Source organism: Etheostoma spectabile, chromosome 4, assembly GCF_008692095.1.
Source record: "Etheostoma spectabile isolate EspeVRDwgs_2016 chromosome 4, UIUC_Espe_1.0, whole genome shotgun sequence".
Taxonomy (NCBI): Eukaryota; Metazoa; Chordata; class Actinopteri; order Perciformes; family Percidae; genus Etheostoma; species Etheostoma spectabile.
Genome location: NC_045736.1, coordinates 17,884,117 through 17,911,068, shown reverse-complemented (window position 1 = coordinate 17,911,068; position 26,952 = coordinate 17,884,117). Strand labels below are relative to the sequence as shown.

The following is a 26,952-nucleotide window of genomic DNA, read 5'->3' as shown; positions in this document are numbered from 1 at the left end:
TTGGCATCGTTGATGAGCGGATAATAGTCTGGAGGCTCAGACAAAGGCCCTGGTTTCTTTGTGTAGTTTACTTTCACATCAAGACATGCCTGCTTACATTCCTGCACTGATCAGAGCTAGTGCCGTGGCATTAGGTACCTGTGGGATCTCGTCAATTTCCTCTCTATTCTAGTCAGAGCCTCTAAAACCACTGCAGAGGAAGACTAATAATGGACAAAGGATTACAGTAACAAGAATTTGCTTGATGACATGGAGTTAAATTGTAAGGGAGTTAAATACACTTAAATTGTTATTAATTGTTACTTGTATTATTACAAATACAAGTATGATAAATATACATATAAAATACACTTTGCACACTTTACAAATCCTACAATAGTGGTTTATTGGACTTAACTTACAACAAAAGACGGGCAATGTAAATTCCTCTCATCCACCAGGAAGAGGGAGGCTTTTTTAAAGTGAAGAACAACTTCAGATTGCTGTTAAGAATGAAACATCGTTTGGCTGGTGATGCTGTGTGGTCAGCGGTTCTCTGAGGTCTTGGACAAACCCATTGTCAGGATAAAGTGTGGTAAACACCTACAAGTATTTGGGACAATAAACTGGACTGGTCAGCCAACAATTAGGCACTCTACAAGAATGGGTAGAGCCGGCTGTACTTCCTGAGGAGGCTGCGGTCCTTTAATGTCTGCAGCAAGCTCCTCTGGATGATTTACCCGTCTGTTGTTGCCAGTGTCCTCTTTTATGCTGTGGTATGCTGGGGAGGAAGCACTAAGAAGAGGGATGCTGGGCGACTGGACAGGCTGGCAAGGAAAGCTGGCTCTGTTCTGGGTGCTCAACTGGAGTGCATCACTTCAATATCAGATAAAAAGACCCTGAACAAACTGCTCAACATTTTGGACAATGACTGTCATCCACTCCACAGTCAGACCCTACCCTGTCACTGTTTTTTTAGTATTGTTTCTTTTATTGTCCATATTATTCATGTGGATTTGTTATTCTATCAGCCTGTTTATGATCTATGTGCATGTTGTGTGTGATGTCTTGAAGCTACTGGACCCTTGAATTTTTCCCAAAGTATCCATCTATCTATCTATCTATTTATCTATCTATCTATCTATCTATCTATCTATCTATCTATATATCTATCTATCTATCTATCTATCTATCTGTCTGTCTATCTATCTATCTATCTATCTATCTATCTATCTATCTATCTATCTATCTATCTATCTATAAGTGTTTACCTCAGGATGATGAAGTCACCAGATATGGCTGTTAAAATATGAATATATTTGCTAGGAGCTACACTATACCTGCCACTTCTTCACCAGAATCACAACTGAAGTCAAGTGTTTTTTCTACAAAAAACACAAAACAAACAAACAAGCAAACAAACCAAAGGAAGCTGTGTAAATATTCACTTTTGCATTTATAGCAAACAATACATAACTGTCATCTGGCTTTTCTTAATAAAATCAAATGACAACAAAAAAGAGCTCTATAAATACGACTGCACTTACACTGCACTAATTAAAATCCCATTTGAATCCATTGATAAACACTTTAGGTTATTGTTGTATTCGCTTATTTCACAAAAGGAGCAATTTCCATTAGTGCATACACTTGATGTTCAAAGTGGCTTATAGGGAAAATATTATAATTTTACCTTAATTACTGAGTTGACTTTTTAGCCAACTGTGGTTCTGGGGATGGTAATGTCGGTCTGTCTGTCAGTCGGCTCGTTCACAACTTTGGTCCAGACTCAAATATCTCAACAAATATTGGATGGATTAGCATGACATTTGGTGCGGCCATTCATGGTCTGCAGAGGGTGAATCCTACTGACTTTTGTGATTTTCTGACCTTTATTTAGCAACGTAGATGACTACCATTTCCCTCTTATCTTGATTATGACAGCTGAATGTTAAGAGAGCACTGTTAAGTATTGCTAAGTATTTAAATAAACCTGAAACCTTAAAACTAAAAGTATGTGTGGGGATGGAGGGTGGGGTAGGATTTTTTAAAAGTCAAGGATAATTATGTCTTTGGCGGAGTCCATGATTGACTACAAGTAATCAGGTTACTGACTCTGTACGATTCATTTAAAAACCACAAACACATCAACGTGCAGAAACTTGCCCTGATCCAAAAACATATCTGATGTTAACTCCCACAGACACGCACACCAAAACCAGCTCTGTTTAAACCATAGCATGACAAGCCATCTTCACTCTCCTCTGTGTGTCTTCACAAATGTCCCAGACTAGTGACTGGACATCTTTTATCACCCTCGTCAGTCTGCCAGCCTCTGCAGTGCCTCTGTCAGCAGGCTAGTGTGTGTGTGTGTGTGTGTGTGTGTGTGTGTGTGTGTGTGTGTGTGTGTGTGTGTGTGTGTGTGTGGCCGTGTGTGCTTGCGCATGTGTGCGCATCGTGTGTGTGTGTGTGTGTGTGTGTGTGTGTGTGTGTGTGTGCTTGCTTGCAGGCATGTCCATGGAGGGATGAGCTTGGAAAATATTGCCTTTATGCCACCCATAAATCAACGTAAAAACAAGCATAAACATTGTGAGAGGGAGATAAAAAAAAGAAGATAAGACGAGAAATTAGAGAGTTCAGTGCAGAAATTTGTGTCTTTGACTAAAATTGAGACTCAAAGAAGTATAACTGTTGTTAACAAGCCATTTACTTATAGATAAATTGTTGATGAAAAAACTTTGGTTGCCAGGTTCTGAAAGATCCCTTTGGCTGGTTTTTAACTTCAGCATGACACTTATCTTTTTAGTTCTTGAATTAATCAGGAAGGACCCTAGCCTGCAGCTCATGGACTTATGCATTGCCGGCCACGTCTCCAATTTCCAAGTCTTACTATCGGGCTGAGGACAACCCTCCAATGGACCATTCAACACCTTCTGGTAAAGAGCTGCAGAAAAAAACTGGACCACAATTGATCCAGTAATTACTTTTTCAGTGTTACAATTGCATGCTTTGATTATTTTCAGTGAACTTTACTAATACCTTTTCTCAACATTTATAAGAAAGTGTCAAATAGGTGATTTTTCACAACCTGGCAACCCAAAGGTTATTCTTACTAATGGCTTATAAATGATATACAAGAATGGGTATACAATCCATAAAGGTTTAAGTTACTACTTGAAAACCCTTTATAAAGGGTGCATCATGTGTTCAGTTGTACTGTCTGTTCCTGGTTAATCACAGCTGATCTGTGTCTCAGGTGTAACATCAGTCCTGACTGGATACTGATCACAGCTTAGAGTCCGGGAGAGGACTGACATAACATGCCCAGGGTTAACTATGAAGAGAGCTGCAACATCATGAGGGCTGTTTGTAGTCAACTCCTTCTGGACACAATGACAGTGGAGCAGAATAACAATGAACATGACAAAAAATTATTCTTGAGAAAAAGCTTGTCTGTAGCGTTACCATCCCCAAACAATACAACCATGCAGGCTTCAAATGCAACCTGTCTCTGCCCCAGTTTACGTGTTGTTAATGTGAAATGCATTTTATAGACAACCATAGCAAGACCAAAAAAAAGAAACAATTTTTTAGGACTCTCAGGATTTCGCAGTCCCAGTTTGGGATAAATTTAAAACTGAGCCTGAGTTAAACTAGGCAGTAGTTATTTTTAATCTGTTGTTCCTGACAAGCTTTTAAAAAAGTAGAATAATATTAAATTTCTTAATATACACAGCGTGTGATATCATAGATATTCACTAATGAATAAGGCCACAGTATAACGCTTGAAGCTGTTCAAGTTTAACATCGCCATTCCATTCAGTACAGTGATGTTTTCAACCCTTCTGAGGATAACACTTCTAACCTGTTTTTTCCAACTCGAGAAACTGAAATAGAATAGACACGAGTCTATTCTTGTTTGCCTCGTTTTCACTTGACACAGGTGTGGAGGCTTGATTCTGCTGCTGTGCACATTCTCAGCAGAAATGGTGTTTTGACATTTATTCCAGCATAGCTCCCATCTTTGCCGCACACAGATATGTACAGGCCTTAGAGACATCTCCTGTATTATATGTAATCTCCACAAATAAACCGGCTCCCTTGCTGCCATTTCCCTCTCGATGTGCTGCACTGAAGCAGAGCCAGACTCCTCAGTGGGCGGATGAAAGACAAATACTAATGAAGAGGAAGCAGCTGGTGGACGCCAGAGACAGAGAGGGGAAGCTGGAAATTTGGAATCAAGTTGGGAGCAGGGAAAGGTAAAATGAAAGGGATATTTGTGAAACTGTAAGTGATACACTCCTATACTAACATCCTATACTAGCTACGATAACAGATTTTAGGTCTGGAGGCAGAGATTCTAACTGACATTTAAATCAACAGTAAAGTTCTTCAATCTTCTCTGTGTTTCTGCCTCAGGCAGAAATGGGGCTGAGGACCCCTTCTCCCCCTCCACCTGTCTGTTTATTGCTTCAGTCGGCAGTGTGTGTGTGTGTGTGTGTGTGTGTGTGTGTGTGTGTGTGTGTGTGTGTGTGCGTGCGTGTGCGTGCGTGTGCGTGTGTGTGTGTGTGTGTGTGTGTGTGTGTGTGTGTGTGTGTGTGTGTGTGTGTGTTTACACCGGACCGGTAGACATATGAGGATTGCTGTCACACTGAAGAACAGAGACAGACAGTAGATGAGCTAAAAATGTATAACACACCTGCGCACACAAGAAAATTTAAATAGGGAGATTCAAAATACAATAAATGATGATGTAAAAAAATTACATTACATAAATACACAGTTTTAAACAAGCAGTGAAATACACTGCAGATATTTTTTGAAAAAAACAAAAATGTTTAAATTAGGTTGGGATTCTAGATGTTTTAGAGGATTATGTAATTAAAACAATGGCTGATTCAGGGCAGAAACAATTAATTTATTGTAAAGCAGACTAGACTAGACACAAACTAGTTGACTGATAAATGTACAGCTTTACAACACAATAAAAACCCACAAGACCGCCAACAAGACACAAGCGAATTATGTAACCAACATGATCCAACAAAGAAGGCAAGGCAAGGCAGCTTTATTTGTAGAGCACATTTCAGCAACAGGGCAATTCAAAGTGCTTTACACAAAATCATTAAAACAGATAAAACACAAGTACAAACAGTTAAAAGTCATAAGCATTAAAAATCAATAAGACACATGAATAGACAGTTAAAAACAAAATAGAAACATTAGGACACATAAAACACAAGAATAAAAGTTACAGTGCAGCATAAGAAAGAAATGAGCATTCATTTAAAGAAAGGCAGCATCAAAAAGAAAGGTCTTCAGCCTTGATTTAAAAGAACAGAGTAGCAGCGGATCTACAGGTTTCTGGGAGTTTATTCCAGATATGAGGAGCATAGAAACTGAAAGCTGCTTCACCCTGTTTAGTTCTGACTCTGGGGACAGAAAGTAGACCTGTCCCAGATGACCTGAGAGGTCTGGGGGGGTCATAGTGTAGTAGCAGATCAGAAATGTATTTTGGACCTAAACCGTTAAGGGATTTATAAACTAGCAAGAGTACTTTGAAATCAATTCTTTGAGACACAGGAAGCCAGTGTAAAGACTTCAGAACTGGAGTGATGTGATCCAGTCTCTTGGTCTTAGTGAGGACTCGAGCAGCAGCGTTCTGAATCAGCTGCAGCTGTCTGATTGATTTTTTAGGGAGACCTGTAAAGACCCCGTTACAGTAGTCAAGTCTACTGAAGATGAAAGCATGGACCAGTTTTTCCAAGTCCTGTTGACACATAAGTCCTTTAACCCTTGATATGTTCTTTAGGTGATAGTAGGCTGACTTTGTAATTGTCTTAATGTGGCTGTTAAAGTTCAGGTCTGCACCATGACTACACCCAGATTTCTGGCTTTGTCTGTTGTTTTTAACATTGTTGGAGGACCATCTTCTCAGTTTAATGCTCAGCAGTTCCTCAGTTTCACATTTCATTCACTAAAGACAGATGGCTTGATGCAGTGAGGGAGGCTTCCATGTTAAACTGGACCAGAAATCAGAGGAAGAAAAGCTGAGACACAAGCTCCTAACAATGCTGTCCAGGTGGTCCAATACCAATTCACACCTTGATTATTGTGCCTGAAGTGAACTCTCACGTGTTTGATATATGACGTCAACAACATGTGACTCTTTTGTGACATCATGGCGTAAATGATGCCTGCAAGTCTCCAAGGAAACCGGTGATGATGCCATGTGGATTAGTGGAGAAGAAGAAGCAAACAGCCAATCCTGCGGACACTGGCTAACGGGGAATCTCCAGTCTTATGGGCGATTTGCTCATTTGCTCACTCGGAAAGCAAAAACCAAAACCTCTCTAGTGTAAAGTAGTGAACTCTTGGAGCCCAGCAGAATCGAGTAGCTTATACTAGCACAGGGATCGGTAACCTTAACCTGAGGCACCAGATGGTTTGTTACACAGAACCATCTCAGAAGCCGTCATTGGAAACTGTTTGGAAAAGTATTGTTTTTGTATTGTTGAAAAATGTATTATTCTGATGTGTTCTGATTCTGGTGATTAAAACTGCCCAGAACATCATTGGTGATCTACCAAACATTAGTGATATCAGTGAGGTGAGGTACCTGCAGAGCCCAAAATATACTAAAAGACAAAAAGACGTCTGACAAGCGATACAGAAGTTCTGCATGCGCTGCTGTACCACCAGACTACAGAGTGTTTTTTTCCTGTTTTTTTGCTTGTTTAACATAAAGGGACTTGCATTTGGTTCTGCAACCATGAACTGTATGACAATAAATTAACCTTGAACCTTGAAATTATTGATGCAATATTCAAAGAAGACCAAAGTGGTGGACTGACAGACCAACATGCCAACATTTCCATCCCTTCAAGCATTCTGCTACATGACTAAAAATGCAAATCTTTTAAAAGTATTCCTGGATTTGCACAAAACAAAGAAATGCGTTTGGACAGTTACCTACCTTTCTACCAAATGGCGCTGCAGTCCGTGAACAGGTGTTTGAGATATCTTGCCGAATAACAGACAAGAAAACATGAAATAATAAATAAACAAACACTGAGGTTGAATGATCTTTTACTGGTCTTAAATACTCTTATTGATTGATTGATTGATTGATTGATTGATTGATTGATTGATTGATTGATTGATCCCAGGTCGCAGCACACACAGCTCAATGCTGCAAAAAAGTAAATTAGTTGTGTGCCTGGAGCTTCAGCACAGAAGGTGAAATATGCTGTGTGACCATGCATTTGACCTTATTGCTGTAGTTATGGTCATATCACAATTATTCTCTGCAGATTCCAAAAATCGATGAGGAAATTTGTTGCATGAGAGCACAAACATGGTTACAGTGAAACAGTTTGATGTGAGCTTACTGCAATCAAAATGCCTGTGATGTACTGCTAACACCTTCAGGGAGTTGATTTCCTTCCCCTCTGTGGTTAGTCTGCTGGAGATTATAATGGAGTGGCATTGAGACTAAAATCCAGCAAAGAGTCAGTCCATCATTTGGAGCACTTTGTGAAACGGAGGGCTCATTCATCTCTCTTGTGTTCGGAGCCTCTGAGTTTTGACTAAAAGCCTTATGATGCCTGGAAGAAAACATGTTGCAACATTTAAGGGTTAGGGTTATTGTCTCCAGTTCATGTGTTTTTGAAAGACATGATCAATAGCGTTTTTCGTGTTTCCCAAAAGTCAATTTTACAGCTCATCACTGTCAAAAGCATTCGGTGCTGACACTAGTTTACATTCATGTCGTCACAAACTCATTTTAAATGACTTTAAAAACTCTAAGATTTTTAGATTTATTTATTAGGACAATTATTAATCAACATTTCAGTAAATGCGCCAGTGATAGCCAGTCAGCTAATTGTCAACTGTAGTCCTAGTTACCTAGCATGCATGTCTTTCTGAAATTCATCCATTACAGTAAATATAAACATCAGCTTTTTGTGTTTTTGTAGCTGTAAATGCAGAAAAGTAACAACTGTGACAAAAAGTAGAAACAAGTAAGTAGAAGTAGGATGTTCACAGCTGTAGTAATGTGGCCCTAGACATGTTTTCAAAACCTCATCCGCGCCTCAAGACTAAACCAGAAAATAAGTGAATCTGTAAATGATATTTAACACGACTGCATCACCAGCATAATCCCACTGGGGTTTGGTAGAGGTTGTGTAGCACCCCGAGGTGCCCACAACATTTTACTGTCTTCAGATACATTTATCTGTGCAGCATTTGCTCTGCTGCTTTTTCCAGGCTCATTTTCCAGGTCCTGCACCAGAGGAGAGCTACACAATGCTGACCTAGCTTCAGTTTTGACCCGTTTCTCAGTTTTCTCTCTAAGTTGACTCAGTCACAGCTTTCCTCTCTCTGTTTCCTGTACCTTTTCCCAAAAGTCTTGCATCTTTCCTCATGAATGACCGTTGTAATAATTTCATTGGATTAGAAATATGACTGGCAGACATTAAAGTTAATTACACAACTTCAGCTGCTCCATTAGCTAAATGGAAAACCTGCCATAATCATGTATTAGGTTCTCCAGTCACTGCCCTTGATCAAGGCACTGGCTCAGATCTGGAGTTGGTCCCTGGGTGCTGTAAATGGCTGTCCACTGCTCCCTTGAGGGATGGGTTAAATGCAGAGAATGACTTTGGCTACATGTATGTGTATGTGTGCACCTTTACCTTAATAATCTGTTTCACACCAGTCAAACAAATCAGCCTATATGTGAATGGATACATTAAATTTGAGTGTGTTTCTAGAGTCTACTGCCAGTTACTAACTGGCAAAATGCCCACAGCTTTCCTCTGCAGCCAAAACTGCATGAAGTGCTTTGCAGTGTTTTACGAGGCAGCTGAAGGTTAGTGCTCTCTAGGCTGACACCGAAGAGTTTTATTTATTCCAGCAGATTCATCTCCCAACAGAGCACTGAAACTGGTGATTAGATTTTAATCTGTGCCAGCTTCTAACCCACAAAAAGAAAACACAAGCGTGCACGTACACACACACACACACACACAAACACACACACACACACACACACACACACACACACCACACACACACACACACACAAACAGAGGAGTCAAGTCATTTCACACTTTCACACTTTGGACATTTAAATCGTGTTTTGTTTGTGTAGCGTGCTATGAACATCATTACATGCATCAATTATAATTTGATAAACACAACTGAAGTTATAAAATAACATTCTCTCTTTTTCTTTTTCACCTCAGCTCCTCACCATCCAAGGTTGATTCTTTTATTGTTACAGTTTTTGCCATTATGGGGGCATGGCGATGTCAGTTGGTCGGTTGGTCAATCCACCACTGTCAGGCCTGAGCAGTTTTGTTATGACTAAGTCCCACTTTGTTTGTACCATGCACTCACACATAGACACGTATGAAAATGCACATGCACACGGTGGACGTGATAAACAGTCCTACCAATTATTTTAGATTGTTCTACTCATCAACAGGTGGCTGTACTGCGCCAAAAAATGCAGCAATGCCGTGCAAAGGGAGGAGAGAAGACAGTGAGCCAGACTGCAACATGGATGTAAATAATGCTAGATTTAACATACTTTGTTTTACTGTACTAGACCTCGACCTCAAGGATACACACAATGTATTTTGGTGAGTAAAAAGAAAAATGGATGTAGAATTGTATGCCACGTCCACGTCATATGGGATGAATAGTAGATGAGGAAAGATTCCCATTAGGGTTAAAATACAGTGGATTGATAATATAACACCATGTTGATTACATTTGGTTTTCTGTAATTACATTGAACAACAGTCCTCAGCTGCTGGTAGGCGTATACATTTGTTTTTGTTTTTCAGGCACTGCTGTATGAGTAAATGCCACATTGAACATATCTGAGCTTTCAGATTAATCTGTTTCCCAAAGTAGGCTATGTTTTATATTCCCAAATAGAAAGTGTATTTCAAATTTGCCAACAATCAGTAGCAATGTAATGAAAAATGGATGTTTCTATAACGTTTTTGTTGTGGAAAATCAATAAAGGCCTTACAGACCATAGCACATATGTTGCTTTATTTGGCTCTTTGTTAAAAAACACACACAACACAAACTCACCCGTACACATTCACACATGCCCAGACTCACAAACACAGACAAGTTATGCTCACATACATATTTTCCCATACAAACATGAAGAGAAAGCTGCCTAGACAAATTCCTCTTACTGGGAAATTCCAGTTTTTCATCTTACCAGGATGGCTGGCGATGCCGCAGGCACAGACACAGACAGCGGATGAGTACGGAGACGGAAGGAAGGCTCCATCCTCATGAATCTGTCCTTTGAGTGAATCCCTGTAATCAATACAGGTAAGTGCTCTGTGTATTGTGTTTCCCTGCTTTTACAAGGAGACTTTTTGGTTCAAAGCCGGCCTTGAGGGCTTTCTCTGCCACCAACATTCAAACTAAGCAAACTGAGCTAAAGTGCTCCCTCCACTTTTCAAAGAGCATGTTAATGATGAAAGCATTGGGAAATAGGTTACTACCTAATTATTGTCCTGTGTGGTCAATATTATTGTCTCACTGTACTGTTGTGATAACAAACCCTGTTAATTTGCGCAGCGGAGGCATAGACCTGACAACACATTAATCTGGAAGTTAATCAGCCGGACTCCTCAGCGGAGGCAGAGCTCTTCAGCACGGAGTTAATAAAATGGCTTTTTAAAAGCACATCTCCCTTCTCTGTACATAACCAGACCACTCTTTTTTTTTAGTTTGTTACTCATGTACTGTACGTCTTCATACTGCATGACCAGCAGAAATTATATTACTGATTATGCAGTCTTCTTATACATTAACTGAGTTGAGAGCATGATCAAATGAACACACACACGTAATAAGCTGGGGTGCTACAGTGGGAGTTAATGCCTTGCTTATTATACACATAAGCATGAAAATCAAAATCAATTAGTTTCAAGTGAAAGTAAAAAAAAATGCATGTATGACATTGAGAGTTACTAATAGCAATCTGCTATGGAAAAAGAGGACACACATCAGTTTGAATGTGCTACATCAGCTGCATCTGAAGTGATAGACCTTCTAATATACCTGAAAGCTGGAAAAATTGTGAAAAATTCATAATACCAAACTGTGTCCCAAATCCATAAAACATGCTTTTCTATACTACAAACTAATTGTCCACCACCATTTTAGAGTTTAGATAGAATAGAATAGAATAGAATGCCTTCATTGTCATTATACACCAAGTACACGGTACTTGTGCAACGAGATTAAAGCAATCCCTTTGCAGTTTTGACACAAAAAAAATATAAATATAACAGTATAAAATATCAAAAATATAAAGTCAAAGATATAAAGTGTAGTGACTGTCAAGTATACATTATAATCAGCTTGAATAAGCATAGGTAAGTGTTAACCCCTCAATAAATAATATTGCACAGTGATGGAATGAAATGATTAAGTACTATATTAAGTAATACATATTGCACAGTAATGGAAAGGTTACTGTATTAAATATTGCACTGTATGAAATGAAATTGCACAGATTCCAGTGTCCTATGAGGTATTATATAACAGTAACAGTACAACAATAATATTGCACAGTCGGACGGAATGAAGAAGACAGTCCGGGGCCGGGGGGGCTGTGGATTGGAGTCAGTGCATATGTGAGTTCAGGGGTGAGTTCAGGGCCCGTTATGGCCTTCGGGAAGAAACTGTTCTTGAGTCTGTTGGTCCGTGCTCTGATGCACCTGTAGCGCCTTCCTGAGGGCAACAGCAAACAGATCAGAGCCGGGGTGGGAGCTGTCCTTTATGATGTTCTCTGCTCTGCTGAGGCAGCGGGAGGTGTAGATGTCCGTCAGGGAGGGAGAGGGCAGCCGGTGATCTTCTGTGCTGACCTTACAACCCTCTGCAGCCTCTCCCTGTCTGCCACGGTGCAGCTGCCGTACCATACTGTGATGCAGTAGGTCAGCAGGCTCTCGATGGATGAGCGGTAGAAGGTCAGCAGCAAGTTGGAGTCCGGTCGTGCTTCCTGAGGACCCTCAGGAAGTGTAGTCGCTGCTGGGCCTTCTTTATGACCGCTGTGATGTTGGCTGACCAGGAGATGTCAGCTGAGATGAGGACACCAAGAAACCGGAAGGTGTGGACCCTCTCCACACACTCGCCGTTGATGTACAGGGGGGGTAGAGTCAGTGCTCTTCTTCCTGAAGTTGATGATGATCTCCTTGGTTTTTCTTGGTGTTCAGAGACAGGTTGGGTTTTCCGAACACCAAGCTGCCAAGTTCAGGACTTCCTCTCTGTAGGCTGCCTCGTCTCCCTTTGAGATGAGTCCGACCACTGTGGTGTCGTCAGCAAACTTGACGATGAGGTTGTTGTTGTGGGTCGGACTGCAGTCGTGGGTGTAGAGGCAGTACAGGAGGGGGCTCAGCACGCAGCCCTGTGGGGAGCCAGTACTCAACATACGAGTGGAGGAGAGTGGGGGCCCAGTCTCACTGTCTGCGGCCGATTGGTGGAAAGTCCTTTATCCAGGCACAAGTGAGAGGGGGAGGCCTAGAGTGACTATTTTGTATCCTACAAAATATCCAAACACTTTACCATTTTATACCAGCAGGAGATGAACTTCCACTGTTCAGAAATGCCAGCCTGGTATGTCGGCCTAAGCAAAAGTGTTTTGAATCAGAAGCAGAATTCAAATTTGTTTTCTTTAAAACGTTATCTCTCTGTCTCCAACTTACCCTTTCACCTCTGTTCTATCCTGCACCCTGCCCTCTCTAAAACACTGGCAAATTTGAACAACTAAAAAATGCAGTCTCATCTAAGTTCATTGACATGCAATAGACATTGACTGCAATAAATGCATGTCAAAAGCCTGCACTAGATGCAAGTTACCTTTCTGATAAGTGGCAGCTGTGGTATTGACTCTAATCCTGTCTAATGGACTGGCTGAATGTGGTTCTTTGCCACTCCGTCATCTATTTGGGTGCCCTGTTTCTGTTTCCCAAAGTGGGTTCCAGTTTTGTGGTCAGGCCATATGTTTTCAGGGTGTCCCCAGAGAAAATGAAGACCGGTTCAGTTGCACGGTTATTCCTCCAGCACAAGATCATGTAGAGGGAAAACAGATGAGATCATTTTACAGCAGACACTTAATTCAGGCACGCTTGTGATGAGATTTACTTGGTGTCTCTGACTGGGACATAGACCTACAGTCAGGTGCCTGTCTGTTTGTATAAATAAGTGCGATAACGCCCGGACAGAGGAAATTACAGTGCAGGAGAAAACAGCCATCATCAAGAAAACATCTGTCCTAATGGTCACATCAAAGACCACACTGCAGCAAAAAGTGACAATGATTGTATGTCCTGGCTCAGAAGCAGGGGGAGGAGGAGTGATCTTGACTAGAAAGTGGAACAGTTAAATGGACTAGGAGAGAGGTAATGTTCCATAAGAAGTTTGCTACTGTATGTCACATTAAAGTAAATAACTGCACCGCGCAAACTTCGCAGTGGGCTACGCATGACGCAGGTGTTTTTCTGAAGAAAAGTTTGGATGATCCGTGCAGTAACAAAACTCTGCGGAAGCGGCGACAGAGGTGCAAAATAACACAGACTGGACCATCTGTGATTGGGATCTGTGCGATAGAAAGTGGTAAAGGGAGAATCGGTGTTGGTTATTTCACCTGCCTGCGCTGTTTCTGATCAAATTCATATTCTACCAATGCTGTTTAGAAAGGATGAATGTATTTGACTTCGCTGTGCTTCTTCTCTGCGCGATGTTGCAGCGGAGCAACATGCAAATTGCTGTACCTGCCACAGGTGAGTGGATAACATAAGCTACAGAACAAGCATGAAATAGAGCTGGTACCTGGCCGAATAAATCATGAACAAAAAAACAGACCTGATAAATAGACAGGTTGCGATCTCTTGCTTCTTCAGGGTTATGTTAGTCCAAATTGATGTTTTGTAAATGGAGTCTGGTCTGAAAATTAAACCTTCAGAAATATAGTGTTTTCCCCTTAATGGTAAAAGTCACAATTTATGCAAATACACTCTAAAACGTACACGTTTTGTAAAATATTTAGAAATTGATGTTAATAAATGTTTGATAAAGGATGAAGAAAAGTTGGTGATAACGATCAGTGGAATTTGGCAACAGGCCAGACTCATTGCCGGTTTAAACACGTTGACACATGGACAGTGTTGACACGGAGAGCTATTGTGTGGTGGTGCATTGCAAAACAGTGTTTCATTAGGCCTGTGTCTTTCTATATGGCCACAGTTTATGATCTAATGAATATAATGATCTGTAATAATAATCATAGTGAGTGCAATCACCATTATAGGCTACAATATAAAAAGTCACAATAAACACATGTTTTTTTCTCTTTATTGGATCACATATTTATAGCTACTGCACTGCAGTAGTTTTTTTTTGAGTAGGCTACTTGAGTATAAATAATGCTACTTTATGCTTGTTGTAGGCTACTTATTGTGTAGCTACTTATGCCTGTGTTACTCAACTACATTTATCTGACAGCTGCATTTACTAGTTACATTATGATTTTACATACAAAACACATAATCACTGTAGGCCTGTAAAATATGATGCTGGGAAAAAGACTATTATGCCATTGTGCAACCGTTTTTTCAATGCAGTTATAGATGTAACTACCTAACAGTACATAAAGTCGCCTAATTAAATCTTGCTTCAACTAGCTAACACATTAATGCAGCAGTAACAATAATTCAATAATATATATTATATTGTATAACAATCCAGGGGGCATGTTCCTGCTGTTAATAGTTCTGTGCTATATCTGTGCTGCTATGTGCCTATTTACCATTTTAAACGCTGGACCTTTACTTAAATGGTCTATTTAAAAAAAAAAGAAAAAAGCTGAAGTTGTTTTTATGACTTACTATGGAATAAATGATCAGGGTGTATTAACTGAAACAAGCTACGGAATATGTCATCTCGTCCAAATTATGACACCACTGGAGATATTACAGCCAAATTGGACCTCAACCAGTGTATAGAAACATATGCAAGTAAACAGTGCGTCCACCAGCACTAGTCAGCCCTAAATCATTTTCAGCTGTGTGTGACTGCCTGAGTGAATCAGGGGTACACTAGCAAAGTAATATTGCACTTTTATAAGCTGAGGGACTCACAACAGATTTTCTTTTTTTTTAAACTCAAATTGTTGTGGAGGTTAGGATATCCTTACATTTAGTTCCTAGAATTGGTTAAGCTCCAAACCCCTAAATCATACATTTCCCATAATGTATGATCACACTACAACAGCCTCTTTTTGTTAGACCCTCCCTGCCTGGTAACACAGGGTTTCTGTTATAATTATGAAAGTCTAAGACGAGATAACCCTGATGATGTCACAGTGATGCCATCAGGGTTATTTTCTCAGAGTGACTAAGCTCCTGCAGAGCCACTGAAGACTGGTTTTACAAACATGTAGTGCCCCATTAAACACATAACAGTTAGTTGGGTTTAGACAAACAAAATATAATGTATTAATCAGTGAGTTTAAGAGGTGGGTTTTGTTACCACTGGACAGAGCCAGGATAGCTGTTTCCCCCCTGTTTCCAGTCTTTGAGCTAATCTAACCGGCTGCTGTCCCAAGTTCTATATTTAGCGTTCAAACATGAGAGTGATATCAATCTTCTCATCTAACTCTCAGCAAGAAAGCAAATAATTATCATCAGATGTAAGAGGTCTGAAGGTAGAATCAATGCTTAGCTTGGTAGAATAGGAGCTGAAGAGGTTAGATAAAAAACTGTTGCCAATCTGTGCAGTGTTGAACTAAAGTTAAATTGCATTATCTCAGTAATTTAAGCAAGGTTTATTATTTATGTTTTATTATTTTCCAGAGTCCATTACTGTATCTTTAAGGACAATAGGAGCTTTGTCCTTGATGTTGACTTTGACATAGAGAAGGTCGAGATACTTCAGGTGGCCACAGCTAATTAAAAGTAAATATTTTACTTATAAGCTAAGTTAGGCACCCCCCATTTAAACCTTTTAATTAATTAGCAGTTTCCCTTTTCTGCAGGGAAATCTGTAAAAGGTTTAAAAGGCAGCAGAGCACCATGCAGTTTATGTGTAAAATGTTTTAGATCAGCAAGAGTTTAGCAGAAGCCTGCATTGATTTTGATCCAACACAGGCTGGGTAGTCTACCATCTGTCCGTTTGATGTCGGCACATGTTAATATTGCACTCAGTAAACTTCACAGAAATCATTAACATATTTTCGTTCATCTGTGCAGCTCTACAGTGTGGTGTATGGCCTTGGCACAGCTTAAAACCAATTAAATGACAGATGACATGCTCAAATCTCGCTCCCTCTCTCTTGCTTTCTCTCTCTCTCTCTCTCACGAACACACACACACACAGACACACAAATACATCTTCACATGTATTCTTCTTCTGCGGAATGCAAAGATGGAGTGGTTCCTCTACATCTCCATCAACAACTCTAATCTAACCATCTCCCCTCATCTTTCTGTCTCATTTTTGTTTTGTCTGTCTCATTTTCCCCTTTCAGCTTCTCCCCTTTGTCACCATGTACTATTACCATATATTCCCTGTTTCCCCAGCACATCGTCTCTTGTTCTTATTTCTGTTATCTAAGTATTATTAAGACATTGGCTGACACCTCTTTGTCTGATTTTGCTGTTTTCCCTCATTTCCTCATTGCTTGTTTGTTTTTCTGTAGCTTTATTTTCTTCTTCCCTATAAAAGTTTAATGATTATGGACCACTGCTGCAATAAAATAATATGTGTCTTCTGTGGAGGAGCTGCAAATGGAGTGTGACGGATATGGAAGAAGTGAAGCAATAAAGCAGATGTGTATATTTTGTAGGCGTAGGGGACAATTAAGGACTCTATTTGTGTTGAATTTATTCTCATATAGCACACATGTTCAATCCTATCCTTAGTCAAGAATCATATTCAATTGTAGTGTAGTTATATACCGTATATTACTGCCTTACAGTAATATAAGACCAATATTTCAAGAACGACAGGCACCAAATGTACCAAAAGTCAAGTGCAGAGAGCAGGATTATTAGGAAACACTTAGTGGTCTCCAGGTATGTGTGTGCAGGATGGTGCTGTGGCAGAGATGATTCTTGTCATTGAAAAGGAATCCGTGAAGGGGACTTTTTGATGAAAAAATTGAGTATAATGGCTTCTGAGAAATGGAAGTTTAAGATGGGGTAACCAGTATGTGTTCATTCAAGTGGAGATATCCCAATATGTGGGATGTGCTTTCTCTTCTTCTCTCTGCACTGCTGTTTTTTGTCACTGATTTATCCACAATGTAAATCTCTGGTTTCGTATGATAAATCGACTTTGGTGATCCAATTCTCTTTATTCCTAGTTATCATAAATCCTCTGCTGTAGCGCCATTTAAAGCATTTCTAAAGGCAATATTTTTCTGACATGTTTTGAAAATGTTTGAGCAGATTGTTCTCAGGATTTCAGCGTTATGCATGAAACAAGACAGCTCCTATATCTTTTATTGCTCTTCATTCTTACTCCTTGGAAAGCAATAGCATATGTGACAATAAGATGAGTCTTGCCTAAGATACCATAAATCATTGTCCCTTTTGTCATATCACTGAGGTATTAATATAGTCATGATGGGTTAATTCATCAGTGGAAATTGTTTCTAGTTAAGCGAAGGCCCCTAATAAGTCACCACATTTTATGAAAATTCCATGTTATCCATTAATTAAAAACTTGTCTGTGCCTTGATCCAATGTCTTAAAAGGGGGGAATTGAAACTCTACTTTAAAGCTGCAATTACCAGTATAGTAATGGATCAAATACATTTTTCACATACACAAAAGTGTATGCAAAAACAGAATTATCACCTGACTGTAGTTTTAGCATTTTTGAGCTCATTGTTTTGGTTTTTTGGCCTGTTATTTTATTGTCTGATATTAGACAGAATCCTGAACTCGTTATACTCTGTTTCAATCTTCAGTCTGAAATTGTGTCCACTTTAACCAATTTCTGTAGGGGGAGGGGAATATGATTTTCTTAACCAATAGAGAACAACTTATCTGCCTGAATCTAATCTCATTTTAAGTCGACACTGGTGAGTAGCCGTGCCAAAATCTTGATTTAGCAAAGTAAAAGCAAACTAGGATGTGGGGCGATGTTGAAAAGATGCTTAAAAACAGCTTGATGTCATTAGTTACAGAAACAGAAACAAAAACAAGATGAATCCAAATGAATCCTAATGTTACTAGATAGGTAAATAATGTGTAACCAACAAGTACACGATATCAACATAAAGGTGATAATATGTTAATTTGGTGTTGATAGCTTTGTTCTGCTGCCCCCAAGTGGCCAAGAATATTGCAACAACATATATTGGAATTACCTTTCTTTTTTCCTTCTGTTGTGCACAGTGTTAAACTGCTGTGAAGGGCATATTCTCATTCTGCTGGACTCTTCAGGAAGTATAGCAAACTACGAGTTCTCTCGCCTGTTGCACTTCATAACCACGCTGCTTCACCCCTTCTCATTGGGCCGTGGGCACGTAAGAGTCGGGCTGCTGCAAGTGGGCACAAACCCCAACCTGGAGTTCGGCCTGGACGTCCACAACAATCAGGAAGGTCTGCAGAAAGCTCTGCGGAGTGTCAGCCAGCTGCAGGGAGACACCAACACCGAGGCAGCGCTCAGGGTGGCCCAGCAGCTTCTGACAGAGACAGATGAGAGAGTGCCAAAGATTCTGCTGTGGCTGACGGATGGTGTGCAGCCTGGAGACGTGGACGAACCAATGTCGGAGCTGAAGGAGAAGGGAGTTTCTGTTCTAGTTGTGTCTACAGTACATGGCAACTACCAGGTGTTACGACGTGCAGTAACACCTCCACTGGAGTCTCACCTTTACTCTGTGGACATAGATAACATCGCATCATCACAGAAGAACTGAGGGAGGCCATTATCAGTATGTGTGTGTGTGTGTGTGTGTGTGTGTGTGTGTGTGTGTGTGTGTGTGTGTGTGTGTGTGTGTGTGTGTGTGTGTGTGTGGTTTGTGTGTGTTGTGTTTGTGTGTGTGTGTGTGGTGTGTGTGTGTCTATGTGTCTGTGTGTGCGTGTCCGTGTGTGTGATTGGCTGAAATATGAGGTTTAGCACAGAAGAGAGCAATAGTTCCATGTCAGATTTCAGTCAGTTATTTTTAGACAGAAAAAGTGTTTTTTTACATTTTTTTCTCACCCTCCCCTCTCGCTCTTTCTTTTCATCTTTTGTTATCTAAAGAAATTATTCGTGCAGAACGGCTGCGCGTGGTTCACTTGACTTCCCACAGTGCTGTGCTGCAGTGGCGTCCTGTTCTGAGCCCTAACAACGGTTACTATGAGCTCTCGTACAAATCTAGGTGGAAAACGGACACTGAAACTAGACGCTTTCTCCCAGGCGACTCCAGCTGGGCAGAGCTGACCAAACTGCAGCCTGAAACCACCTACACAGCTGCCCTCCGCCCAGAGTCCAACCAGAGTCTGTTTGACACACTCTCTGTTGACTTCACTACACTTCCTGGTGAGAGTATTTAAAAGGTTTTATTATCCTGTAATGTGCTTAAAAAACATGGATTTAATCATGGAAACACTGGATTCACGACAGAAGAAAAGGAGGAGAAAAAATACACTTGCTGTTATTGTTAATTTTGCATATTGCAGATCCTTTTTCTTTTATAAAAAAATAACACAAAACTGTAGACCCAGTCATTCAACAGGCTGAGTTTGTGTCAAAGAATGATGGTTTGTTTATAGACAACCGATATTCATGCCACGAGAGAGCAACTCACCTCATTTCTTTCTGTTAAAGTTTGTATAAATGTATTACTATTGAATTTGTTGCAGCTAGTCATCGTCTACCCTGTGTATGTGTCACCCCTCTGCCTCCTCTTCCCTCAGATGTTTTAAGCCCAACAGTTGTCTCTGTGTCAGACTCTGGGCCTCGTCAGATCCGTGTGAGCTGGGGTCCCCTGCAGCCGGCTCGAGTCCAGAAATATACTGTTGAGTATGGAGCTATTCCAAGCGGACACGTCCACACCGTTACATTACCAAACCAGCAGAACTCTACGTTGCTGAGCGGCCTGGAGCCGGGCACTCCGTACCTGGTCACAGTTGGTGCTCTGCATGTGAATGGAAAAGAAAGAGCCATGTCTGTAAGGGCATGCACTCAAGAGGGTACGTATTCATTGTGAGGTTTGTATACTATGTTTTTATGTCTGTTTGTGTCTTACAGATGTTGTTCCTTTTACTGAATTTGGTTGTCTTTGGTTAAAAGCTAGTTTTTGTTTATATCTCTTTATTTAATGTTGACCTTTAGAGTTAATTTGTGAATCATTCCTGCTTTTGAAGGCTGCATTAGCTTTACTTGACCTTTCTTTCCTCTATTTTTTTTTTATCCTACAGCAGCTCTGCCAGCTCTGGCCGACCTTCAGTTAACCACCCTGGAGCGTCAGGAGGTGCAGGTAACATGGAAGGCCCATCATGAAGGTTTGAAAGGCTACTGGCTGAGCTGGGAAAGAGAATTATCCCACAACTCCTTCTCAAAGCTCTTCATTGCCTCCATGTACCTGCCTCCTACTTCTCGTTCAACGCGTCTCACGCGCCTCGCACCGAGCAGTCGAGTGTGTGTGTCCCCGGTCTATGACTGGGGCCGAGGAGACGGGTTATGCTGCACTGCAGAGAGGCACACACGTTGGCTGAGCTGAACATTATTAACTGTTTTTTTTCCTTAAGTCCTGCAATTATGCTCATACATCACAGGTTTGGTTCATTAAAGGGAACTGTAATTTCTCATTTGTCTTTCTCTTATAAATAGAATCCAGTCAGTGGGTTCAACAATCAGAGTCTGCAGCAATCAGGCTGCTGGAGCAAAACAGTTTGTGAAATTGAGCATTTTAAGAGCTGGATGCATATCTTGAGCAGGACTAGATTATAAATAATAATATAATCAAGTTAAAATGTTCATCTTAAAATGAATTTAAGTGACAGAAAAGGCTTTATCACATGACCCCAGCCCTCTGTCCTCACAATGGCTAAGCAAAATTGAGCATTCACTTTTATTACCAACTTAGCGGGAAGGTTTTCCACCACAGTATCAGAAATTTGTTCCAACACATCTGAAATTATATGTAAAAAGTTCTCATCTCTGTGCAAGTATTCAAAGTTCTTATAATGTGGTAAATGTAAAGTTTTGGTTGCAACGCCTGATATAAGCTAAGCATGAGAAAATGAATTGAGGCACATTAAACCACAAAACACTGTGTGGAGCTATAGCTATGTAATTAAAAATACAAGTGTCTTGATAAGCTCAGAAGCTGAATCAGAAGCCTGATAATCAGGCAGAAAAGCATTTCTTTTCCACTTCATTGTTCATTTTAAATTGGAGAAAAGAAGATGATGTTATGTGACCATCAATTCAGAGGTCTGGAACCAAACAGGTCATGTTGACCCTCCAACAAATGTACTTATTTTTCTTCAACTAGTTTTCACATAAACGTTGAATAAACTAATAACAGCCTGAAGCTGAAGAAGCGTTAAATGCCAAGTTAGAGGATTACAGCCTTGTCTGTTAATGTTTTGCTTAAACTTGCAGCGTTTATAAAAGCAGTGTTCTCTTGTGAAAACAATGCAAATGTATTACCATAAAAAAGGTTGTGTTACACACAGCGGTATAATAACACAAAAATTTAACTCATCAGTGCAAAGCTATGTACATCCATTTTTCTCTTGGTTGCACTTAGTGATGGACATTTAGCCATTACATCATGTGTCACACTGGAAGCGCTCATAGGGAAAATGTACTGTGAAGACATTTTTAATTATTTGTATTGTATTGAAATGTATAGATATGCTACTGAATTTGGGGCCATGTATACAGTATCTGGTAAAATGTTTCTTTGGTAAAAGAGAACAACGATTCTATTAAAGATATTTGCACAATGTCCATTGAATTTTAATTGGAAGAGTGTGTTGAGGGTGCGGGGAATTCTGCTTGAAAGCATTAGTCTTCTGTGGAATTTTATTGTTTGTGGGACCACCTTGTGGCTGTTGGCTGCATGCAAAAACTGCCAACAGAGTAAATGGTGATCTTGGTTTTATCATGATTAGAGGTTATTTCATTATAGATTATGACTTCACATTACAAACACTACACACAAATCCGTTACTAAAACTTAAATTGCACATATAGAATGAAATGGATAGGACTGAAAAACATCTTACAATTACAATAATGCACCCACTGATTTTATTTGTTCTATAGGTATATATATATATATATATATATATATATATATATATATATATATATTATATGTTTAATTGAATCATACCTATAGGAATATCAGGAAAAATGTACCACAGCTGCTGTTTAAGGTATGTATATGTATTTCTTGCAGACCTAAATTGGTAACTGTAAGATTTAAATATTACTTGTTAGACATATTGTATATTTAACTGCATTGTTTTTCCTTTTGCACCTTGCAACATCTTCATACTCCACACATCCAGGCATTGCTTTAATATCTGCTGATCTCCACACCCAATTGTTTAGCTTATTTTAAATAATCTTACTTTATGGTTGTTAAAATATCTCTTGTGCAAAGTAACCTCCCTGTCACAATTCCTGAACCAGTGACGAATGGGGGCTTATGGGATATGAACACAGAACCTCTCGCACCCTATGCGCAAATCTTATTTTTGACTTTTGCCTTTACTCATTTTTGATAGGGGCATATCTAGCCTTAGTGGAAATTAGGCCAAATTTGATTGCTGATAACCCACCTACAAGCAAGATCGTACATGCACATAAACAAAAAACGCTTCCACTTCCCAGAGGGTGATGGCGAAGCGAATCAAGTCACAAAGACAGCACATTTCATTCAGGGAAGCTGATTAATCTCCTGTGTTTCATTATCATGCACCTCAAGCTCCCCAAGGCATAATACATTGTGTTGCTTCTTGGTTTTCTGATGGCCTAACAGAGATTGTCTCATCAGATTGGAGCACAAAGACCCCTGTGCTGTCAGTTTTTTGTTGTGCAGACCCACACAGTAGGATAATCTTCTTTCATTAGCCCCATGAGGTAGTGTCATAGGTAAGTGACTGTACCTGCGAAGATCCAGAAGCTGCCAATGGGGTGAGGTGCATTATATGTTGGCAACATGCAAGGTGAAGAAGGCTGATATATATTCATCTGACATACATTAAAATGAAGATGGAACAAGCTTTAAGACTTTACTCCAGCTGTTAAAACGTCATAGACAAGGTTGTTGTGATAATGGCTTCAAAGAACAACTCTATAAAGACGGATGGAGACACCAAGCTTATGGGGATGGGACTTCTTGTCTCTGCGTCCACTGTGCAAATTACCTTTTATACAATCCTGGTAATACTGGGCATCCTGGGTAATACCACTGTTTTTGTGGTGGTTGGTAAGAGTGTGATAATGGACCGTGTTGGGGGACGTACCTCGGACATCATAATCATGAACATGGTACTGTCTAACCTGCTTGTGTCTCTGATGAGGAACTTGCTGATTGTCATATCAGACATGGGAGTCAAGGTATGTGGTCTTTAAGACGAATAGTCTTTAAGATTGACAATGAGTTGAACATGAAAACTAAAATAATTTGATCACAAAAAAAGATTGACAGTGAGTCGCAATTTAGTTGTTTCAAAGGGTATGTTGTTTGTTTGACTTCTTTTGCACTAATGATGAGAATTACGGCCCATTGAAGGGAGTTCAGTTCCTTTCCGGCTCATCGTTCTTATTTTTCTTTTCTATTTTAGGGGGGTTACAAGGTTTATTTACAAAATAATGACTCTGATAATGAAAGGGTAAGATTTGGATCAGATTCAAACATAGACATCCCACTAATATAATTTCACTTCAAATGTGTGGACTAGGTTTAGCAGCATTAAACTACTTGTATTGTCCTAAGACCTAACATCAATGATCTGCATCCTAAACATTCCAAAGGTCACGTCATGTCCCTCCGCTCTGTCAGTGAATTTATTGCTTTGAATTTGAAGTTTGTGTTTGCCACAATAAACCATAGCTGAAAACTGTAGTAGACACAAGGTGAGTTACATATCAGTAAAGTTGGTGAAAAACACCTCTTTGTGCGTGCAGGAGATAAGTGTGAGCAGGCTACAAGATATTAGTCTGGAAAAGTTCAAAATTTGTGAACATGCATCTTTCTTTTCTTTTACAGATGTACTCATCCAAAGGGTGGTGTCGGTACCTCATGGTTGTCTGGGTGTGGCTGCGATCGGTCAATGTTTGGTCAACGCTCTTTCTCAGTGCGTTCCACTTCCGGACACTGAGGCGTGTGGTTCCTACTGTCGCATGCCGGGGAATTCCTAGGACACTACTGCTGAGTCTGGTGCTCATCTGGTTTCTCAATCTTATTTACTCCATTCCTGCTTATATATTTTCCACTAATGGGGACATTAACAGCACAGAGGTAAGAGTTTGCTTCAACAGGGGGCTACATTATTTTAAGTTAAAGGACCACACCTTTGGTTTTTAATGTTTCAGCATATTTCCTACAATTCATGTAGCCTACACTTTACATCACAGCTCATTTTGCACACCATGCTAAGGAATGTGCATGTTCGAGGCTGGTTCCGTTAACTTCTGTACGGGATGGAAATATCCTTCTCTTTCATTGTGTGATCCATCCCAGTTATTCACAACTTTGCATTTATTTTTGTTACAATTTAGTTACATTATCATGACCTTACCTTAGAAAGGTAATGTAGGCTGCATTACCACACAACAGTAACATTGACAAAAAATAGTGCAGACTTGATGTTAAATTAGACAACTATTATATCTACATGTCTGTATAGCATGCATAAAAATGTAACATTGTAAAGGAGTTTGGTGTTGAAACATTGGAATTTTCCTTAAAAGTTTAGAAATGTTTTGTGATGAGGAAAATACTATAGTAAGCAAAGTAAAATTGCTTGGTTGTCCTCCCGAAAAATTTGACGTTTTCATCCCTTTTTCAGACTTTTTTCAGAAGTTTTCACTAACACCACCTTGCTATCACTAGTTTTATACTACTTTTTGGAATTCATGGTCAATAACCCTCATTTACATAGAATTATACCTAATATTTGAGTTAAAAAAGCAGAAATTCTGAATTATTTTGACTGATAGTTAAAATCAGAGGAACGTATTCAGATGAGTTTAGTCAGGAATGAAAGTGATCAATTGTATTTACTAAGAGTGTTGTAAGGTATCCAAACCATTTTTAACCATTTTTAATTTGATTAAAAAAAAAACGATATTTCAGATATAGACATTTTCTAAAGGGGTTAAATTTGACCCGAGGACAACAGGAGGGTTGAACAACAAAAATTTGATGTAGATTAAATGGGGTTACACTTAAAAAAAGTTTAATTTGTGGATAGTTTATTTTAGTTTATTAATCATTCCAACAGAATTTAAGCTGCAGCAATCTCTTCCCTATAAGTGGTACCAAAGAATTTCTAGGTGGTACAGAAAGTACTGAAATCGGCAGAATTGCAATACCACAGTGTATTCATCTGAAGTAAGAGGTCTGCATTTATGCTTGACTTCAAACCGATCAGAAATCGTTTCCTTTGGATAGAATTCCTCTCCCTTAATAGCTAAATGTATGATTCACCCTCTTTCCTCCAGTCCCACTCATCTTTCTTCCTCTCTCAGACCCTGATGCTGGTGAGCAGCACAACTCGCCCCCTGCTGGGTTGTGTGTGGAAATTTCCCTCCAGATTCCATGGCCTGGCCTATGCCACTGCATCTATTGTCGTTAATGAAGTACTTCCCATAATGCTTATGGTCTTTACCAGCCTGGGCTCCTTTTACACACTCTACACCTATGGCAGGACTCAGAGTTTGGGAAAGGATGCACCTTTAATAAAACGTGTTCCTGCTGAGAGACGAGCAGCCAAGGTGAGGAAGAGGAGGGTGGAAGGTGGAGGCTTTGTAGTTGTGGTTGTGAAGAGCTAGCTGAAGCCATGTTTATGATGTAGATGAGCTGTGGATAGGTAAATTATTTTTTCGAAAATTGAACTTTTACATGGCTCTTTGTAGTTTGGCTTATTTAAAGATAATGTACTCACACTATCTTCAAGGTTGAAATCAACTAAATTCTTTGTGTGTGTTTCTCCAGGTGATTCTCGCTCTCATATTGCTCTTCATTGCATCCTGGGGAACCAGCGTTATTTCAGTCAACTATTTCAACTACAACCGTGGATCATCTGTGGAGTTTCTTCTGGTCATTTCTCGCTTTTCACACATTGCCTTCATCGCCATGTCACCTGTTATTCTGGCATTTAGCCACCGGCGTATGCGTGCTTTCATTCATTCTTTTCTCTCTCACTGACAAAAGCCCTGGGCAGCTCCACAATACGGCTAATTATAAACTGCTACTTGTCTCAACTTCCCTAAAAAAACTTGTGGAGGTTCATGGTTAAAGGTATCAACATGTGATGTTTCAAAACCTCCACATGTGCATTTGTGTGACTGGAGTTGGACTGATGGACTCAATAGAGAGGCAAAGTGCTAAAAAGTAATTAAGGTTACAAGACTTTGTGCAACATTGCCCCATTTATTAAATATGTAGACAGGGCTGACAGATAATGTGATGGCTTTATTTAACAGTCTAAACAAATGGTCAAAATAAAATAAATAAAAAAGCACTTCATTTTATTTGAAAGCGTTCACTTGGAAAGTTTTTATTGTTGGCTTGTAAAGCCTATTGATACATTGGATGTGATACTGGCTTAAACTCAAAGGATTAGAGTAGGATCTTCTTAGCTCAAAAGAAATAACAAAGAATCAATGATACATTGGATTGGATGAAATTGTTTCAACAATAAAACTAAAAGAAATCCCCTGCTTGATTGCACTGTAATGACTTCAGAA

At 39.8% G+C, this 26,952-nt stretch overlaps 2 protein-coding genes across 2 annotated transcripts; both read left to right on the top strand.

The window, feature by feature from the left end:
- The first annotated feature begins 13,405 nt into the window (after positions 1–13,405).
- On the top strand, positions 13,406–21,309 carry LOC116687679 (von Willebrand factor A domain-containing protein 1). The gene is given in 6 exon segments (XM_032513236.1): positions 13,406–13,805; positions 18,426–18,926; positions 18,929–18,964; positions 19,276–19,554; positions 19,932–20,207; positions 20,436–21,309. Coding segments are annotated over 6 exon segments (1,476 nt in total). The 5' UTR covers positions 13,406–13,723; the 3' UTR covers positions 20,738–21,309.
- Positions 21,310–23,364: 2,055 nt separating this feature from the next.
- On the top strand, positions 23,365–26,712 carry ora3.1 (olfactory receptor class A related 3, tandem duplicate 1). Its single transcript, XM_032513259.1, has 4 exons — positions 23,365–23,595; positions 24,248–24,499; positions 25,732–25,977; positions 26,198–26,712. The coding sequence occupies exons 1-4, from the start codon at positions 23,365–23,367 to the stop codon at positions 26,408–26,410; spliced, it is 942 nt and encodes a 313-aa protein (XP_032369150.1). The 3' UTR covers positions 26,411–26,712.
- The last annotated feature ends 240 nt before the right edge of the window (positions 26,713–26,952 follow it).

Coding starts and splice junctions, on each gene's coding strand:
- ora3.1 (XM_032513259.1), top strand. CDS start 23,365: ATGGGACTTCTTGTCTCTGCGTCCACTGTGCAAATTACCTTTTATACA. Junction 24,500..25,731: donor GGGACATTAACAGCACAGAG/GTAAGAGTTTGC, acceptor TTCCTCTCTCAG/ACCCTGATGCTGGTGAGCAG. Junction 25,978..26,197: donor CTGAGAGACGAGCAGCCAAG/GTGAGGAAGAGG, acceptor GTGTTTCTCCAG/GTGATTCTCGCTCTCATATT.